This window comes from Drosophila serrata, unplaced genomic scaffold (assembly GCF_035046125.1).
Source record: "Drosophila serrata isolate PLE 108 unplaced genomic scaffold, ASM3504612v1 contig_276, whole genome shotgun sequence".
NCBI classification, from domain to species: domain Eukaryota; kingdom Metazoa; phylum Arthropoda; class Insecta; order Diptera; family Drosophilidae; genus Drosophila; species Drosophila serrata.
Window position 1 is genome coordinate 1,912,261 of NW_028257174.1, and position 19,360 is coordinate 1,931,620.

The window sequence follows — 19,360 nt, forward strand, 5'->3', positions numbered from 1 at the left end:
ACAGATACATGGGGTAGAATTTTCATGTAGGAAGTAGAAGTAATTAACAGACCTGCTGTCATCCAGGGAGAAAGAGTGTTAATTAACAGATTTGCCCCTCGTTGGCTGTCGTGTGGATATAAATTAACAGAAGTCTCTATCGTTGGCTGCCAGGTGTCAGTCGTTGTTAGTTGTTGACTCTATATAAAAATACCAATATATCGATAATTTTTTGGTATTTTATATCATTGTATGGTCACTTTGAATTTTGAAGCTGTTAACATCTTACATGTAAAACCATTTAACAGAAATGTTAAAGTAAGTAAAAATACATGTCAATTAACAGAATTCTCCCGTGAGCGAGCACGAACTTCGAAATATCGGTAGTAGCGCTATCGCACTAAAGCGCTATCGATATTTTGATATTCTCGTTGTAGTGCTGCCACCATTTCCGAATATGCTAGATCTGGCCTAAAATAAGCTAAGCTGTGACTATCGGACTATCGATAGTGAAAGTATTGTTTACGTTCTACTTTAGTATATTCTGTTGAAAAATACTAAATACCATAAATCTTAATCAATCAGGCGTTAGTTAATTTCTCACGATAATTGCTTAAGAAAATAATAAAACTAAAAAGCCACAATTGGTCTTTGTTTTTGTTATTGTTGTTGCTATTAATAGATTAATTCAACACAAACACAAATACCCATGCCGATGAGGCGCCACTGATACGACACACACAGCCACCAGATCGGAGGGGAACCCCACCCCACAGAGAATGTAAGAAGATGCGCATGCGCGGCCGCCGACTGCTCCCGATCGTCCTGTCGCTGCTCCTGCTTGTCCTGCTCTGCTCCATCTACTTCTCCGGCCACCAGCGGGAAGCGCCCGCCGCCGACGACGAGTTCCTGCAGCATCTGCCCGCTGTGGACGGGGAGGATGACGCCGATGCCGCCGCTTCCACCTTGCCCGGACGACGTGCAACGTTGCCAGCGGGGCCACTACTGAACTTCACCGACTTCCAATACCTGCTGCCTAGTAATGTGTGTCGCAAGGCAGAGCGTGAGCTGCTGGGTAAGTGCGATTCCGCAGCCTCCAGGAAGCTTCATCTCACTTTTGCTCGTTTTTAGCCATTTTAATAGTCACATCCTATGCCGGTCACGATGCCCTGCGCTCTGCCCACCGCCAGGCCATACCACAGAGCAAGCTTGCCGAGATGGGGCTGCAGCGGGTGTTTCTACTGGCCGCCTTGCCGCCGCGCGAGCGCTTCCTCAGCCAGGAGCAGCTAGCGAGCGAACAGCAGCGGTTCGGAGATCTTGTGCAGGGCAACTTTGTGGAGGATTATCGCAACCTGAGCTACAAGCATGTGATGGGACTACGCTGGGCCTCGCAGGAGTGCAAGGGACATGCCAAGTTCATCATTAAGCTGGACGACGACATTATTTATGACGTATTCCATCTGCGGCGATATCTGGAGGCCCTCGAAGTGGGTCAGCCTGAACTGGCCACCTCCAGTACGCTTCTGTCCGGCTTTGTGCTGGACGCCAAGCCACCTATTCGCCTAAAGGCAAACAAGTGGTATGTGAGCAAGCAGGAATATCCGCATGCCCTATATCCGGCCTATCTATCGGGCTGGATGTACGTGACCAATGTCCCGACAGCAGCCCGGCTGGTGGCGGAGGCGGAAAGGGTGCCTATCTTCTGGATCGATGACACCTGGCTGACGGGCGTGGTGAGAGCCAGGCTGGGCATTCCCCTGGAGCGCCACAACGATTGGTTCTCGGCCAACGCCGAGTTCATCGATTGCTGCGTGCGGGACCTCAAGCAGTACGGCTTCGAGTGCGAGTACTCGGTGGGACCGAACGGTGGCGATGACCGACTGCTGGTGGAGTTTCTGCACAACGTGGAGAAGTGCTACTTTGATGAGTGCACCAAGCGGCCGGCGGGCAAGTCGCTGAAGGAGACCTGCGTGGCAGCGGCCAAGTCCCGGGCACCAGAGCATGGCCTGGCCGAAATCAAGCCCCTAAAGCTGAGGTGACCACTGCCTGTGGCCGGAATTTATGCATCATAGATTAGGAATAGATCTAAGGAATACCATGTGCAAGGAGGCGAGGGGAGATACCTCCCCAAGTCATCCACCTTAGTTTTAGGTTTCTATTAAGGTATATGCGAAGATTACTCTCTGGGATCTTGGATATGGAGCCCTGGTAAGTGTATCTTTTGAAGAGATAACTTGAAATTAAAATTGTTTTAGTTCCAGGAAAAGCTCCTGTGGTAATTTCATCGCAACTGAGATTATTTCTTCGAGCATTGTTCAAGGCAACTCGGATAATTATTGATCACCAATTGATCTTCAAAGTACGAGTGTTTATATCCATAAGATATAAAATATGACAAACTTGTTTTAAGGCTAACACAAACAGACTCCGTCCTAACCAGTATGTTAGCTCTAAGGTCCGCCAATTTCTTTTACAAATGCATTTATACAATTAAATTCAAATAAACTTACCATATTCTAACAAAAGGTTTCAAAAAATCCATTTAATTTTGGAAGAATTTATGGAATTGTATATCTTTTTTGTTTCAGAAACCGTATGGATTATAAGTTGATATTATTCCGTTGAGCTCTGGAAATAAAAAAGTCATAATTTTATTTGATTAATAAGATGAAGCCAAGAATCTTTTATAGGAAATAAGTTGGTACTGTAACATACTATTAAAAAAGACTTGCATATGTAAGTAAATAATTTTTAAAGATAAAAACTACATTGGACATAGAGGATCTATGCGTTTTTTGTTTTGTTTTTGTCATTATAGTTCTTTATTATCATAAATAAATTTAAATTAAATAAATGCAATACAATTAAGCACAATTCCATTGAGATTTGTCTCGATGAAATCACTCTTCTTGTCTCTGCTTCGTTCAGTTTCCTTAGTTATGTTTCGATTGCTTTTGTTTGCTGTTTATTGCGTTCCTTTTACAATTAAATAAATGTGAGTGCGTGTGTGTGTGTGAGTGTGAATGAGTGTGTGGAAACAGGCGAGTGTGAGTGTGTGGGTGGGTGGGTGGTGGGTGTACCTGCGTGTGTGTGTGTGTGTGATTGAGTGCGAGTTTGTGCGGCTGCAGTCTCTATAGAAGTTACAAAAGGGATCCATCGTCTCTATCTCTCTCTCTCTCTCTCTCTCTCCCACTCATCCTTCTCTTTTACTAGTACATCGATCGCTCTCTCTCTCTCTCTGTATTTCTCTCTCTTTCTCTCAGGACGATGTTCCATTTCCATTGTTCCCTTTCGTAACTTTATAGAAAGTACGCGCTCGCAGCTTTTCCTTCATTTCTTTTTCTCTTTTTACTTTTTGTTTTTTCATTTTTCTTTACTCTTAATATTCGCATAAGTGAAATGTGCTTTTTCTTCTTCTTCTTGTTAGTGGTGTGCGTGTGTGTGTTTGTGTACTAGGATTGTTATTTAGTTTAGCTTTTCTCTTAGGGGAAATTTTACCTCACGCTCTAAGTCTAAATAAATATAAATAAATAAATTGTATATTAAGTAATTAATTTAAATATATATCATTTAAAAAAAAAAAACAAAAAATTATACGGTTGTCAGCAAGGGGGGGGGCCAAATGTGTCTGTGTGTGTGTGTGTGTGTGTGAGTGGGAGGGGCGCTTAGCCTGCCTGGGCAAGAGCGAGACAAAGATATAGACATGCACAGTTAGCGTGTGTGTTTGTGTGTTTTGTGTGCGAGAGAGAGAGAGCGTATGTGTGTGTGTGTGTGTGAGTGACAATTTTGTTGTGTATTTTCTTTTTGTTTTCTTTTCTTTCTTTTTGTTTTCTTTTTTTTCTTTCCGTTTCATATATTTTTTTTGTTTGTTATGTTTTTGTTTTTGTTTCTTTCATTCTACTGCAACTGCTTCCTTCTTCTGCTAGCTATTGTTTCACTTTCCGCTCGTTCCGCGCTCCCAGACCTATGCCACGATCTTGTGCGGCTGCATCCACTTCTTCATGTAGTAACAGAACAGCGTGGAGATGTAGAGCAGGATCATCAGCGCACAGGTGACGGCCAAAGCCAGCACCGATGTCTTTGTGGGACAGGGCTCGATGATGGTGACGGTCTTGTCTACAATTGAGAGAATGAAACGGAAGTACAGTCAGCACAGAGTTCACTAAAACTTCAGGGACGCAAAAGACAACTCACCCTTGGCAAAGTCCGTGCTGGGATCCGCCTTGAAGAACTCACGCTTCTCATCGCCAAAGTCCAGGACCAGAATCTCCTGAGAGATGTTCATATCATCCTCGCTCTTGGTCTCGTTGCTGCAGGAAGAAGGAATTAAAGATTATATTTTATATATCCTTCTGCTTCTTAAGGCTATATCTCACCTCTCAATGGAACGACGACGCCTCCTGCCCAATGATTCAAAGGACTCCATATTCCATTCGCACACAGCCGGCTCACAGGGACCCAGGCAGTACTTGACATTGCACTGGAAGATGACACCATAGCTCTCCGTGAACCTAAAGGCCTCATATGTGGACTGCAGGGCATTGCCATCGGCGGTGAAGCCAGGGAAGATGGTGGGATCGGTGGGGCACCCATCGTCGTCGATGATCTTGAAGCTGGTACGGGCATCCTTGGCCATGGCCACACAGGAGCGAGCAAAGATTCCATAGGGAGCTAAACGAAAGAAGTGTTATTAGAATATTTCCAAAGGAAAATAGGTAAATATATTCCGATACTCACTGTCTTCGGGTATCTCGATGCGGAAGTTGAGACGATCTCCAATGCGCACAGTCTCCACTTCCCGCTGGCGCGTATCCAGAATGCGGATCCTTGGTGGTGGAGCCTCCGGCGATGAGTTGATGTGAATCATCTCGGGATCACGGATGGGCATCATGCCGAATGTGATGTTCTTGGAGCTCATGTCATATGTGCACTTGACCTTGTAGATCTTGTCGGCCTTGGTCATCACCACACTGTGATGCTGCAGGACCACGGTGTTGGAATAGACGCCAGTCTGAATTGGTAAAGGAAATGTAGTAATTAGCAAAAGGAACTAGGATTAATCTTCTCATAGGAGTACTTACCACACTCTGCGTGTTACAATCCTGTCCAGCCATGGTCAGATCCAGACGGAAGGCATCCGAGTTGATGACATCAATGTTACAGGTCTCGGAGCGACCCAAAGCATAGATACGTCCATTGAAGGGCTTGTTGGTGCGCACTTGCACGGCAATCCTGGTGTCCTTGCAGTGGACAGAGACTAGGGAGAACAAGGACAGAGACTATTAGAGAAACTCCTCTCAAAACCAAGCCAAGATAGACTTACCATCATAGCAGGTGCCCGTCTTGTCACAGTTGACATCGTTGCGCGTCAGATTGGTCAGATTGGGATCCTCAATGGTGTCCAGACTCACGGGCAGCGTATCAATCTTATCCAGGGTGCCCGGAGGAGAGCCAGGTCCTGCTCCCGCTGCCTTCTCGCACTGATTCTCAAAGTACTGACCAATGGGCTCACCGTGATCGATCAGCGGGCGTTCATGGTTCAAATAGGTGGACGGACCATCGGGCAGGGTCTTGTGATCGAGATGGTACAGCCGGCAGTTGTACTGGGCACCCTGGGGCTGGCCCAGATACAGGAAGGAGCGGCACAGGAACTCGTTCTCAATCTCGCAGGCCAGGCGGCAAGCAGACTCGGAGGTCACCTGCAGCTCCTTGTCGGTGTAGTAGTGCAGACCCACATATTGGGCCACCTTCTCCTCGGAGACACCCATGCGCTGGGCATTGCCGAATGATCGGGTATTCTTGCAGGCCTGGGCCGGTTTCAGGCAGAGATTCTCAAAGTAATCGGTGCCCTGGGCATCCACCAGCTGGACAAACTGACCGGAGCTGCGTCTATCCGAATCGCTGAGCACACACTTCATGTTGTTGTAGTCATACTCCACGGACCGGCACACGAAGCGCTTCTCGTTGAGGCAGGCGGACAGGCAGGCCTCCTTGGTGCTGGTATAGATGAGGGCATTGTCCAGGCCACGGATCACCTTGTTGGGCACCCGCTCGAAGCTCCAGGGACGCAGGCAAACGTTCTCGCTGCGCAGCTGCAGCTTCACCATGTAGTACATGTTGGCGCTACGCTGTGGTGCCGCCGATGGATTGGCCGCCGATGAGTCATTCTGCAGCTGGCAGTGTGTCTCCTGCGAGGGTGAAAGGGGATTCACCACGAAGCTAAAGGCAGCCGCCTGGCAATCGGGCTCCTCGCGGCACCAACCCTGGCATTCGTATAGCGACAGGTTCTTTACGCTGTAGTACGTGTTGCCGGGAAAATCAAAGTCTGTCAGCTTCTCAAAGGCCATCCGGCCGGCCACCTGTCCGGGTAGCATCACCAGGAGAATGGCCAGCGAGGCAATGAGCAGGGAACCCATGCGGAGTGTGTGGTACGACGATCGGTTGCGGTTTCTACTGCTGCTGCTGCTGCTGCTCTCGGCTGACTGCATCTGCAAGGAGGAGGGAAATGAGTCAAAGGTTAGAGAGTATTTCTATTTGGATAACCATAGAATCTAGAGTCATCTTTCATGTAGGCATTTGCCAGTTCCCAAGAAGTCAAACCGATGAGTGCTACTTCCTTTCGCTACTTCTCTACCCCAACTCCCATGCGCCGCCCCATTCGTTCCACTTCTCTGACCGCGACCACTGCTGACAGCCTCCAAGAAGGCCAGGAAAGGAAAGGAAGCAGACGAAGGCGGTGGCGCAGTGGAGCTCTCTGTCTCTGTGGACTCACTGCAGTGGCTACTTCCGCCCATTACACGCTTAACTAAGCGCCAAACCACCGAACCAATAAAAGCAGCTAGCTTCTCCTCATTCTTCGTACGGCCATTCCCATCCTCCTCTTACTGCTCCTCCTGCTCCTCTGGACTAGCCAGGTTCGTTGGCCAAGTGGCAGACATCTTCCCACATCCCACATCAAACTCTTTGAGTTACCAAGAGACTTTAATGAGCTGACCGAAATGGTGGAAAAGGGGGCCGATGCCTTTGCGGTTTTATTGACGATCTGCGGTTTGAGTTTCTAACGTCTGCCCACTCTCTCTCACTGTCCATTACTATTTCCAATCCCATTCCCATTCCTACTCCTATACCCATTCCTATTTCCCCAACCAAATGGCAATTCCAATTCCAATTTCGCTCAACAGCTTTTCGGCATTCTTGTGGTTCTTGGAGGCTGCCTGCAAATTGCTTTCTGCGGCCTCCATCCACCCAAAACAGGTAATCCTAGCCAATTGACCCTGCTTGATGGTGGTGCACATGATGGTTCAGTGAAGCTGACCTGCAAGGTGCCCAAGGAGTCCAGTGCCAGTGAGTGTGGGTGGTCCTTCACCTCACGACGGACAGAAAAGCGAAATGGTTTCGCTTGGAAGTAGAAGGAGTTGTTCTTTGAAGGGAAAAGTGATGGGCAAAGCAAAAAGTCTTGAGTCTTTAATAGAGAGTTTTGAAATTCAGTCGGAGATATTATGTATATATGATTATACATCATTTCAAGCTCTTTAAGGTTTCAATGAAGGTCATTAGGCACTTGAATCAAGTTTCCCAGGCTCAGTTTTCCACCTCATGAAAGCAATTCGTTTAATTATTCCCAGACAAAAGATTTGGCAGTGAGCTGAATCCCTTTTTGATTCATTCATCCATCCCGAGTCACAGTCCAAAGTCATGGATTATTTAACTGCATGCATTTGCATTCATTTCTACAAATGGTCAGAAGTCTTGCGGAAGCTAATGCTGCCATATATGAATCTTGGCCAGCTGCTACTCACTCCCATTTTGGAGGGAGTTTGTGCTTGCATTTAAGTTGCAATTTATGGGTTTTTAAACGCCCCCACCTCATCCTTCCACCAGAAGGGCAGTGGAGTCCACCAACTCGTTCTAGCCTCTTCCCCCCGAAGCAATTATATTTACATATTCAATTCAATTTGTTTTGCGAAAATTGTCCAGAACGGACTACGATTACGACTTTGAGTCTAACTCCAACTCCAACTCCAACTTGGACTCGAACTCGTAGTTGGACTCTTTGGCTTCTCCTCCTCCTCCTCTGCCATTGCAATTATTTCATGCATTCAAGTGATTATAGAGCGCAGAACGTGGCCATTACTGGCGATATTAAACCGCTCGTTGGCCAGCCCAACACGAGCTGCAAATGGCCAAATGAAAGCCAACAATGGTTCCAGGCACAGCGACAAAAATGTGATCAATAATCAAGGATATAAGTTAACTATATAATCTAGAAACAGAAACAAAACCCTAAGAAACAAAAGATTTTAAAATAATGCACATATATAATATCTTTTGTTTGTTAATATGTATTGGAGTTTGTACTACATATGTTCCTATATTTAATCGGTAGAATAACATCGAGAATCTGCAATCAGTATTTCAATTTAAACAAGAAAGAAATCAAACTTCGGGAAGTCCAAGTTTTTAGATAACATATATATCATTATTTTTATATGCAAATTTTTTCAACAAATGAAACTTTAAAATCTTAATAACTCAGCTAAAAAGGCATTAATTTTAATTCGGAAAGCGGTTATATGCTATTTTTATCTAGGTTTATAAATCTGCATACTCAGTTTAAAACGTAAAAAATTTTAAATTTTTATACATTTATACAAAAATTTAAAAATGTAACCCCTTATAAAATATTGAAAAAATTAATAAAAAAATTTTTTCTACCGGAGGTGGCTAGATCGATTCTCATGTTGATGCTGATTAAGAATATATATGATTTATAGGGTCGGAAATGATTCCTTCACTTAGTTTTAAGCTTTTGGTTAAAATTATAATACCATTTTTTAATCAATATTAGCTATATGTTTATATGACACTTTTTTCTAAAAATCTTAATTTAAAAAACTCATAACTCAGTCAAAAAAGCATTAATTTTAATTCGGAAAGCTGTTTTGTGCTAGTTTTTTATAGGTAAATAAAACTGCATACTCAGTATAAAATTTGAAAAAATTCAATTTTTTATCATTTTTATTTATTAATTTTTACGATGTAACCCCTTAAAAATGTTTGAAAAAATTAAACAAATTTTTTTTTCTTCCCAACATAGCTAAAAAGATTCCCCTATTGATGCTGATCAAGAATATATATGATTTATAGGGTCGGAAGTGACTCCTTCACTGCATAACAACCTTCTGACTGAAATAATACCCTAGCAAAGGTATACAAATATTTTTTTCTGTGCACCAGGGACCATTGGAAGGGGTAAATGGCAAACGATAGCCAGAGCATCGAATTCTCTGCGGGCCAGTGCCAAATGTTGCCAGTTGGCCGCGTGTCCGATTGCAGGGCAACATCAGCAGCAACATCAGCAGCAACATCGGCAGCAACATCGACAGCGACAACAGCAACAGAAACAGCGACAACAAATGTTCTGTATGCTGTATGAAATAGGTGGCAAAGACAGCGGAATGCCCGCTGATGTTGCTGTTGCAACTGCTGCGACGATCCCCCTCGAAGAGCACGACAGCAACAACGGCGACAGCGACAAGAGCAACTGCAACAAGAGGTGGAGCAGTAGGATGAGGAGCAGGAGGAGCAGCACCAAGAGGAGAAGGAGGAGCAGCAACAGCAACAGCAACAGCAGCAACAGCAGCAGCAGCAACATGCAGCAAGCTCAACGGGAGCCGAAAGCTAGAAATTGTCGCTGGCTCTGGGTCTGCACTAGCAACTCGTGTTGCATCTTCTGCGATTGCTCTCGTTTTGCATGTGCCACAAAAAAATAAAAAGGAAGACAGGTAAGGCAGGTAAGGAGCTAGGTTCTTCCAACTTATGGGGAATTAATGTCGAAGATTCAGCCACAAACGAAGGCCAAGCTTAGTGGCTTCTTATTGATTGGGCTTAATATTATAAGTGAACTTAATCACTTGATTTAATAACTTAAAATCGAAATAATTAGGAGCTCGGATGATGGGGATAGCTATCGCTTTCCTTTCCTCGTGACTGGCTCATAGGATCAATCGATCGATCAAAATAAAATGCATTTGAAAACGAGCCAAAGACGAGGATGATGATGATGATGAGGAGCCCAGCCCAGTCCAAGCCCTTCGATCTCCTTACTAACAGAAGGCCCAATTACAAGGGCATCAGATCTGGTTGCCCAGATAAAGGGCCACGGACATCTCCTTCTGTTGACGTCATTCTCGTTGGAACTCCTCACCAATGGAATGGAAATTGCCAGCTCACGAATCTCGTTATTTATAGTCATGTCTTGGGTTGTCTTTAGGTTTATTTTTGGCCTCTTTGCCTTGCCCGCGTCCTTGACCATTTCTAATTTGAGTGTGTTGTGTGTGTGATTTCTGGGATTTCTCGAAAGGATTTGCCTACTGCAATTATAGAAACGAGCTAAAGGCAGGATGGCAGTATGGCAGAAAAGGGGTTCATGAAGGTCACAAACTGTGTCTGCTGCGTATAATTATATGGCCCAGAATCGTAGATCGATGGACTTTTGCAAAAGTTCCAAGCTCCTCATCATCAGCTGGCCAACACAAATGGTCAATGGTCAGGGCTGCCACGCCCCACGCCCCATGACGCCCCTTCTTTGGGTATCTGTTTCTTTGCTTCTCTATACATATATTTTTCCTTCTGTTTTTCTCTTTATACTTTTTCTTTTTCATTTTTCTCCTGTTGTTGTTGTGGCCAATTCTGGTGGCCAGTGGCGCGTACTTGGATTTAAGTAAAGGCTAACCGGTAATCAAGAAAATTTGCAGTTACTGTGAACCAAAAAAAGGACGGAAGGGGAAAATATGTACACGGTCAAAAAGAAAACAGAAAGCATTGAGAACTTTTGGCCTTAGAAGCTTCTTAGGAGAGGCTTGAACAGTGAAAGGTAGATAGTATTTTCTTTTGGTGTATTCCAAGGCCCTGCGAAAAGGTTATCATTAGGCACGCTCCCAACTCTCCTCACTGTCCATACCCATTCTCGTTTTAAGACCTCTAATTACAGAAGATACAGAGAGAAAGAGAGAATTGCATCATAAGCAGATACCACGAAAAAAAAGTATCTAAAGGTAGAACAACGTAGAAAGATACAGAGATACAAAACACAGAAGAGAGACCCTGAGATGATCACACTGAGATCATTAGAGAGTGAAGGGGAAAACGGGCAGGAAAACAGTCAGGAAAACGGTAATGGAATGGGGGAAAGGTCACAAAGATGGGCGGTGATTTTCTAATAATAGAGAAGAGAGAGAAGAGGAGAACGAACACACAGTCACCGGACCAGTGAAAGTCGCTTTTTAGAGTCAATAATTAGACACAAAAGATGGCTCAAGTTTCCATTTCTTTGGCAACATTCACAGTCGCCGGCATAACCAATTAGCCAGAGATGAGCAGGAAACAGTAAATGCCAAATAATTGGTCATGCCAAATGCAATGCGATTTGCCTGTCAATCAAGACATTTTTCCATATCATACAAGATCGAAGAAGCTAAAGGAGATGGAGCAGAAGTGGACACGGACATGGACACGAGGAGCCTCTCGAGTGCTCACGATCCTCGGCTTCAGCTTCAGTCACTGTCACAGTCTAGAGTCACAGAATCGCAGTCAGAATCGCAGTCAAAGTCACAGTCAGAATCGCAGTCAGAGTCACAGGAAGAGAGTCCCTGTCACTGTCTATAGTTGAGTTTTAGAGTGGATTTTAAGAGTTCTTCTTGAAAAATCTATACTATAACTCAAGGAACTTAAAGGGAATACAATATAAAACGGTAAACTAATATTCAAAGCTATGATTTACTAGAAAAATTAAATCTAGTCGTGTATATCGATAGAAAGTGTATTCATTTTGTATTAAAAATATATTGCATATTTTTAATATAGAAAAATATCCAGCAATATCAAAAAAAATTTATATAATTTAAGTGGATCTAATTTTCAAATTTATTTGCTCAAAAATATGTATTTTCTGTTTTCCCCATTTATAACATCAAATTATTACACATTTTCCCAACGTTAATATATGGATTTATAAATATTGTGACTTTTGATTTAAAGAAATGAATAAATAAATACAGGTAGATATATAATTTTTCTGCTTACCCCATTTATTCTATTATTTTTTTCATATTAATTTAACTTTTAATTATGTATCTAAATATTGAATTTTTCATTAAATAAATCAATAAAATATGATACCAATATTATCTGTTTTCCACAATTCGAATATCAAATTATTGGACATTTTATATTCATATTATATTCATTCCTATATAGACTTTTGTTTTAAATAGTAATTGTTCATAATAATTGTTTCATAATAATAATTTCATGTTCAATATACCTAATATTTTGTAATAAACCATCTATCTATTTTGTTAATATTATGATCCTATAGAGTGAGACCATAAATATCTTAATTTTTCTGCATTTTATTTGTTGCAAAATGTAGAAACGGATGTGTCTGTCCCATTTTGGTACTTGGTGTTTGGCCTGTACACTCGATCAATTGGCAAAAGGAAATGGCCAGAGAGGCAAAGGGAAAGGAACAACGAAAAAAAAGGGGGTCTAGGGAAAAAAAGGAGAAACCTTTTCATTTAATGCCATTTGTTGCAAGTCTTGTTGTTGTCACAACACACACACACGGCGATGAGAAGAACACACTCAATCACTTAGCTGGTGGCAAGGCCCCTTCATCTTCTCCTGCCTCTTGCCACCTGTCCCCCTATTTCCCCCCATTTTTCTCCTACTTTTTTCTCTACTATTTTTCCTATTTCCCTGGCACCTCGTGCTGCCTTTCGCAATTATGTAATTTTCAATCATCGCTTGGCTTAAAGATGCAGCCGAGCAAAGTTGAAGCACCTGCCATGCGTGCTTCTAGCCAGAAACACTCCCCTTTTATCTACTCTTCAGCATTTTCGCTATTTTTCCTATATATATACATATATATACATATATAGTATATATAGTAATATATAGTATATAGAGTTTGTGTAATAGAAGTGCGAAAGCAGCAAACAGTAATTGCTATCGAACAATGGAAGCGAGTCCAAGAGGCCGTGGCCATGGCCATGGCCTAGGCCAGGCTTTTCCATCTGCCATTTTCCCACTTTTCCACTTTTCTCAGGCTGTCGTTCTCGTTCTCATTCCCATTCTCAGGTGGTCAGAGTGAGTGTACGTTTAAACGAAAAATATTAAAAGTTATAATTAAAAAAAGAAAAGAGATACAAAAAAAATATATATAAAAAGAGCACTAGAGACAGAGACCAGAGAGAAGGAGGCATTTGAGTGGCAAAATTAAATGGAACGAACAGATCAAAGGGGGCACTGGCACTGGTCTCTGCTCCTCCTGCTCCACCACCTCCTCCTGATCCTCCTCCTCTCTTCCAATTTGGAGCAGGCATGCATCCCATCCACAAAGATACAATCCAGAACTGATGGCAGGCAGCTGCTGCCGTGGCTCGGCCACAAGGCGCCATCGATTAGGCCCGCACATGTGCCATTAGGAACCGTTACCGAATCTAACCAAGTTGACACCCACTTGGTCATAAAAAACATAAATAAAATGAAATAAAACCAAATAAAAATAGATAAAGTAGCAGCAGGAATCTGGGCTACAAATTTGATGCAAAGATCAAGCGTTTACTGCCAAATAATTTATGGAAAAATTGGGCAAAAATATATAAAAAGTATATCATTTTTATACTCTTTGAAACGTATTCCAGTTAGAAGCTTAAATCCTCGTGAAGGCGCCATTTCCGACCCTATAAACCATATATATTCTTGATCAGCATCAAAAGGGGAATCTTGCTAGACATTTTCAACAGAAAAAAAATTTGATGAATTTTTTCAAAATTTTTTAAGGGGTTACATCATTAAATTTAAAAAAAATCAACAAAATTTAAAAAAAATTAACATTTTAAACTGAGTATGCAGATTTATTAACCTAATAAAAACTAACATAGGACAACTTTCCGAATTGAAATTAATGCTTTTTTGGTTGAGTTATGATAGTTCAAAACTTTGATTTTTAGAACAAATTGTCATATACAAATATTCATAAATATCGATTTAATGAATGCGAATATTTTAAGCTTAGCTATGATAGATTTTCGATTTCATATCAAAATTTTAATTGTAAACTGCAAGGCTATATAAACTTATGCATTTCAAGGTTAAATTACTAACAAAAAAAAGCAATTTTTCGATATTTTTAGATGCAAACAAAAAGTTTTTATCAAATATGTTAATGTTTTTATTTTATTCAAGCCCTAAAAGTTAAGTAAGCCATAGATAATTAAAACGTACATATTAAATATGATATAAGCAATGATTAAGCTTGAAAATTACCCTCAAATAATTCCAAAAAACCCATTCAGTCAGGATCTCAGGAGAAAGGTGCCGCTCCCAAACCCCAAAAAAATTTACTACTAATAAATATGGAGGAAAACTTTTAAGAAAATCTGTATGGAGGCATAGTTCTTTTGTGCATTTGGATGCTTTTCGCGAACAATGTTCTTCTTGGGCATGTGAAAAATGGTTGCAGCTGTTTGCAGCCAACTTTTTTTTCTTTCATTTTATTTCTGTTGTTTTTGGTTAGAACCGGAAATTTATTGCATAACAAGTTGGCAGAAACGATATCCTCTCTGCTGGGCTGCCCCAAGGTTGTTGCAGCGAGCACACACAGATACAGATAGAAAAATGGAAGTAGAGGATAAAAAATACTACAAAAAATTATATACTTTAATATAGAATTTAAAAAATATATTCCATTTACTATGTCAAGCTAAGAAACTATATATTTTTATACAATTTTCTATAGGTTTTCCCAAACAAAGGTATTTTTTCTTGAAACTCTTTTTTGTTAAAGTGTTGCAACATGTGGCGAGTTATTTGAAAGTGCTGCCCCATCGACGATGCTGGCAACAAGATATGCAACACGGCCAAGCAAGAGAAAAAAATGAGGAAAAAAGGGAAAGAAAGGGGACAAATGGGGGAATAAAAGGGGACACTGTGGGGTCAGGGGCGTGTCAGGGGTTCCAGGGTGTGGTTCTCTGCCTCCTGGCCAGGCGCTGGAACGTGCAACATTCAACGGAAAACGAAAAAGAAACCCAAACATTTCATAAATTCTTTGCCACGGCATAAATGCGTCGAATGTTCTTCTTTCTCTTTACTTTACTTTATTTTTTATTTTATTTTTTTATGATATTTTACTTTTTTTTCTTCGCTCCAGATGCGTATCGAGCAGAAGGGAGAAGGAGCAGGAGCAGGAGGATGTGCATCCATGGCCTGGCCCCTGGTCCACTCTTTTTGGCAGTTGTCTCATCAATCGCTCATTGGCCAACATACACTGCGAGAAATTTATACTGTTCTGTTAAGGTATAGGGTTTCTTTTTAATGACAAAAAGTTGAAAAGATTGTTCAAAGCAAGTTATCGATGAAACATCGATAAATCCTACTGTTTTTCCGTTGTGTTACCTAACAATCGATTTATAGAATTGAAATTCGATCAATATTTTGATTTACTTAGAATATTGAAATCTCTTTTGAAATATTTCATATGAACCTGTTTAGAGCTTTAAAATGAAGCCTTAACAAGGGTTATCCCTATTTTTTGATCAGTGCTTAAGAGAGAGAGAGAAAGGGGAGACTCAGTGGAGTTTTCGTTCTTGGAATAAGGATGGGATGGCTGCGGCTCTTCTCGTTCGCGGAAGTTGGCCAACAAAAGCCATTAGCCAAAGCCAAAGCCAAAGCCAAAGCGATGGGCGAGAGGTTGAGACTGTGGATGAGGATGAGACCCAAGATCGAGAAGGCTTGGACCGGAGTGGCAAGAGGATGAGCAGAGGATTGGGGCTGCAACAAAGAACAGGAGTCATTAGAGGTGCATTTGAGGCCGCGGAATGTGTTTGGAGTTTGGGGTTTGGGGGAAACTCTCTTCGAGGCTACACCACAGCGTCTTTGCCATCTTTAACTCCATGTCCCTCTCCCCCACCGTCTCATCTTCATCTTCAAGTTCAACATCAACATCAAGTTTCAAGTGGCGGCAAGCAAGAACGTTGCATGATTTATGGCAATTATGAGCAGCAACATCAGTTTGCCACGACGGAGAAATGATGATGACAAAGGGGAACTTTGGGGGAGAGACAGCAAATGAACTAAGATCGCAGCAGCAGCAGCAGCAGCAGTACGAGCAGCAACAGCAACAGCAACAGCAGCAACAGCAACAGCAACATCAACAGCAACACCAACAGCAGCAGCAGCAACAGCAATAGCAGCAACAGCAACAGCAGCAATAGCAGCAACAGCAGCAACAGCAACAGCAACAGCAACAGCATCAGCAACAGCAGCAACAGCAGCAGCAGCAAGTGCAGGCTTTAAAGTTTCAGTAATTAATTGCAATTGCAATTGCTTTTGGTCTTGGTTAGGTTTTTTCTTCTACCTTTGCCCTAAAATGTGGAATGCCGCCAAGCATTGTCATCGTTTTGAGTGTAGTTTTCACAATTGCAAGTTCATTGCCAGGTAAAAGCTGACTGAAAGTGATTCAAAAACACCTCAACTTTTGCTCAGAATACAAATAGTTTAAGTAGTTATTATAATAACCAGAATAAACATCTCTTGGCAGTGACATTCCCACACACTGTATCGCCTCCAGCTGCTCCAATAGCGATCGATCATCACGCAAAGAAGATAGGCAACTGTCAGGCGGCATCATAATCGAGATTGGACCAGGCATCGGCATTACTTTGTGGTTGACATCTCTGTTCAGTCCAAAGGGGCTATCTGTGGCATGTATTTTTAGCCATCTATCTTGGCTCGAACAAGGCTCATTACAACAGGCCCGACACTTGGTCAGCAGCAGGAGCAGGAGCAGCATCATCTGCATATGGGATAACCCATTTGGGTGTGGACCCTGGCGCTAGACATTGCAAGCGAATCGGGGAGAAGCCCTCATTAAAAATATTTGCAATTTAAAGAGGTAAACAAGGCTGGAGGAGAGGAAGGCCTCGGACTCGGACTTGGAGTTGGAGTTGGAGCCTATTTTTAAATGCAAAACTCGCGCCGTCGCACGACAAGACAATCAGGACATGGAAATAATTGAATGCGCCAGGGCAACATAGTGTTGTCCTCTCCTCCTCGTGTGGACTGGAATGGCAAATGGTTGCTGGGGCAGCCAGATGAAGATGACCAATTTGCTGCAACATGTGCAATGGTCCAAAGCCCCAGAAAGTCGAGAAACCGACAACTTCGAAGACCGATAAGCAAATGTAAACCAACTTGGCACCACCTTCCCTCTGGTTTCTCTAGATCCTCATGGTATTCCTGCTCCTCTAGATCCTCCTGCTCCTTTGGATCTTTCTTGCTTCTGCTGACTAAGTGGCCCATTGTGGCTCATTTTGTAGTTTGTGCAATTTTAAGAACAACATTTAATTAAAGACCCCTGAAAGGGGTAGGGACGAAGGAAGTTGTACGTGACGTTCCACCTGATCAAGTGACTCTAATGCGATGCATGCAACATGTGGCAAGTGTTTGCCGCCAAGATATCTGCCTGTTACCTAGTTTGAAATGAGTTTTCCGGTAGGAAATCTTGAGATGAAAACTAAAAGGCAGTTTCTATTTAAAGAAGGGGTTTCATTTAAAAGAGCTTTTGTTTTAAAAGGTTTCTTAATTTCTAAAGTTAGATATAATCTTTGCAAAGAAAAACCTTGAAAAAAACAAAAGACTTAGGCAACAAACTTGATTTGAAGTTGTTCAGAAATTCGTGTTAAAAAGGCAGATTTATTGAGACTATAGAGAAAGACAGATAAAGTTCCGTTCCGATCAAACATTCCCAACCGGGGGTAACTGTTCACCGCCGATTAGTGGCCAAATTACCAACATTTTTCCAACAATTATGGCCCATTATTGAACCAATTAGATTCCATCGGCCTAGCCTAGCCTGCTCCAATGAAAAGCTCAAACAAATTGAAATTGAAAGAAAGTCGAATGCAAATTTGTGCGTACGTAGAGGAAACGGCGGCGGCTAGAAGATAAATAAGCCAACAAACGAGAGACGAGAAGATGCGGGCTAAAACGGAGGTATTTGTTTGAGTTGGCTTTAACAGCTTTGCGGACGACGAACGGTGCCCCGTTAGTTGACCTGGTTAACCGGGCTGCGAGCTAAGCTGAAGCTGAAGTCGAAGCTGAAGCTGAAGCGTTAGATGTTGCCATTAGATCGGGCCACAATTTGAATGTTTTGGCTCAAAACTGCCCAAACTGGCAGATGGCCAAAAGGTCGCCCGGGCCAGATGCCAGATTCCATCACAACCTTCCACCGCCACTGCCTCAACCCACACAGAGATCTGCAAAGCCACGCACGTACTTAGAGAGCAGGGATTTTGGTATTGGTAGAACCAAGGAGAGGGTATAGGGTTAAGAGGGGGGAGCTAGATGGATAGATAGCTAGAGAGGATTAGGGGCGGTTTAGGAGGAGGAGGCGTTGCCCGGCACTGTCATTAGGAGGCCCTCCAACCACCGGCGATGATCGTACGATAATGCTGTTTGCTCAATTCACGTCTCTACCCAATGCCAATGTCTTTTTTTATACACATGGCGAAAAAAGGGTTTAAAAATAAATACATTTTTAATTAAGCCTGGTTAAAATTATATATCCTACTCTAAAGTTACAGAAATGAAACCATTTTTAGTGACTTATGATAAATTTTGATTATAATCTTGATTTAATACATCACAAACAAAAGGTATATAGTTATAAAGAAGTATTCCTACTTCTAAAAAGTATTTTCAACTAAAAGAATAGTTATACAAACTAAAATTACTATATTTAAGCAGACAGCATTGAAATAATCCCATTTTGCATACATCTTATTGAACAAATTTGACAAATTATTTGCCTTGAACATAAAACATATCGGTATTCCTTAGATAAATAATTTAATTTAAAATTTTTAATCGATTTAAACAAAGTTTTACATATCCATTCTCTCAAATTAGTTAAAAAGAGTTCCTTACACTTTATATAACTTATCGTTCTTTGAAAACACAACTTAACCGACTTTTTCTTGATTAAAATTGAGTAACAATCAAACTCTCTTCTCTATATAATCAGACTAGACTGACTCGAAATTACTTGTTATCCCCTAAAATGTTTAGAACTGCAACATTAACCCATTTCATTCGCACAGTGCAACCTTAACCCATCTTTCTCACTTGGTTGCATGTTAATGATGCCACAATTGCTGGCTGCAAAACATCAGCAACCGGGGAACATCTCAACATTGCAGGAAGACGCATTGGAATGCCAACAATGGACAACAAGTCTATGGCATGGCATTATTCTCCAATGGACGTCCACGTCTGTCGCATTAGCCGATTTTGTCGATTTAGTTGCGGCTTGTTATGT

General features: G+C 42.1%; 2 protein-coding genes across 3 annotated transcripts in view; one reads left to right on the forward strand and one right to left on the reverse strand.

Moving 5' to 3' along the window:
* The first annotated feature begins 462 nt into the window (after window positions 1–462).
* LOC110180447 (beta-1,3-galactosyltransferase 5) lies at window positions 463–2,504 on the forward strand. The gene is made up of 3 exons (XM_020948115.2): window positions 463–1,054; window positions 1,111–2,187; window positions 2,235–2,504. The coding sequence occupies exons 1-2, from the start codon at window positions 769–771 to the stop codon at window positions 2,016–2,018; spliced, it is 1,194 nt and encodes a 397-aa protein (XP_020803774.2). The 5' UTR covers window positions 463–768; the 3' UTR covers window positions 2,019–2,187; window positions 2,235–2,504.
* Window positions 2,505–2,770: 266 nt separating this feature from the next.
* The window catches only part of tyn (trynity), an 88,761-nt gene continuing 72,171 nt past the window's right edge, over window positions 2,771–19,360 (reverse strand). For both annotated transcript variants that reach the window (XM_020948106.2, XM_086835436.1), the window contains exons 4-9: window positions 5,303–6,467; window positions 5,061–5,236; window positions 4,717–4,990; window positions 4,356–4,650; window positions 4,174–4,289; window positions 2,771–4,095 (exon numbers count right to left, since the gene is read on the reverse strand). In XM_020948106.2, the coding sequence (XP_020803765.2) occupies window positions 3,944–4,095; window positions 4,174–4,289; window positions 4,356–4,650; window positions 4,717–4,990; window positions 5,061–5,236; window positions 5,303–6,467 (2,178 nt within the window). In that variant the 3' untranslated portion in view covers window positions 2,771–3,943. The remainder of the gene's footprint in view (window positions 4,096–4,173; window positions 4,290–4,355; window positions 4,651–4,716; window positions 4,991–5,060; window positions 5,237–5,302; window positions 6,468–19,360) is intronic.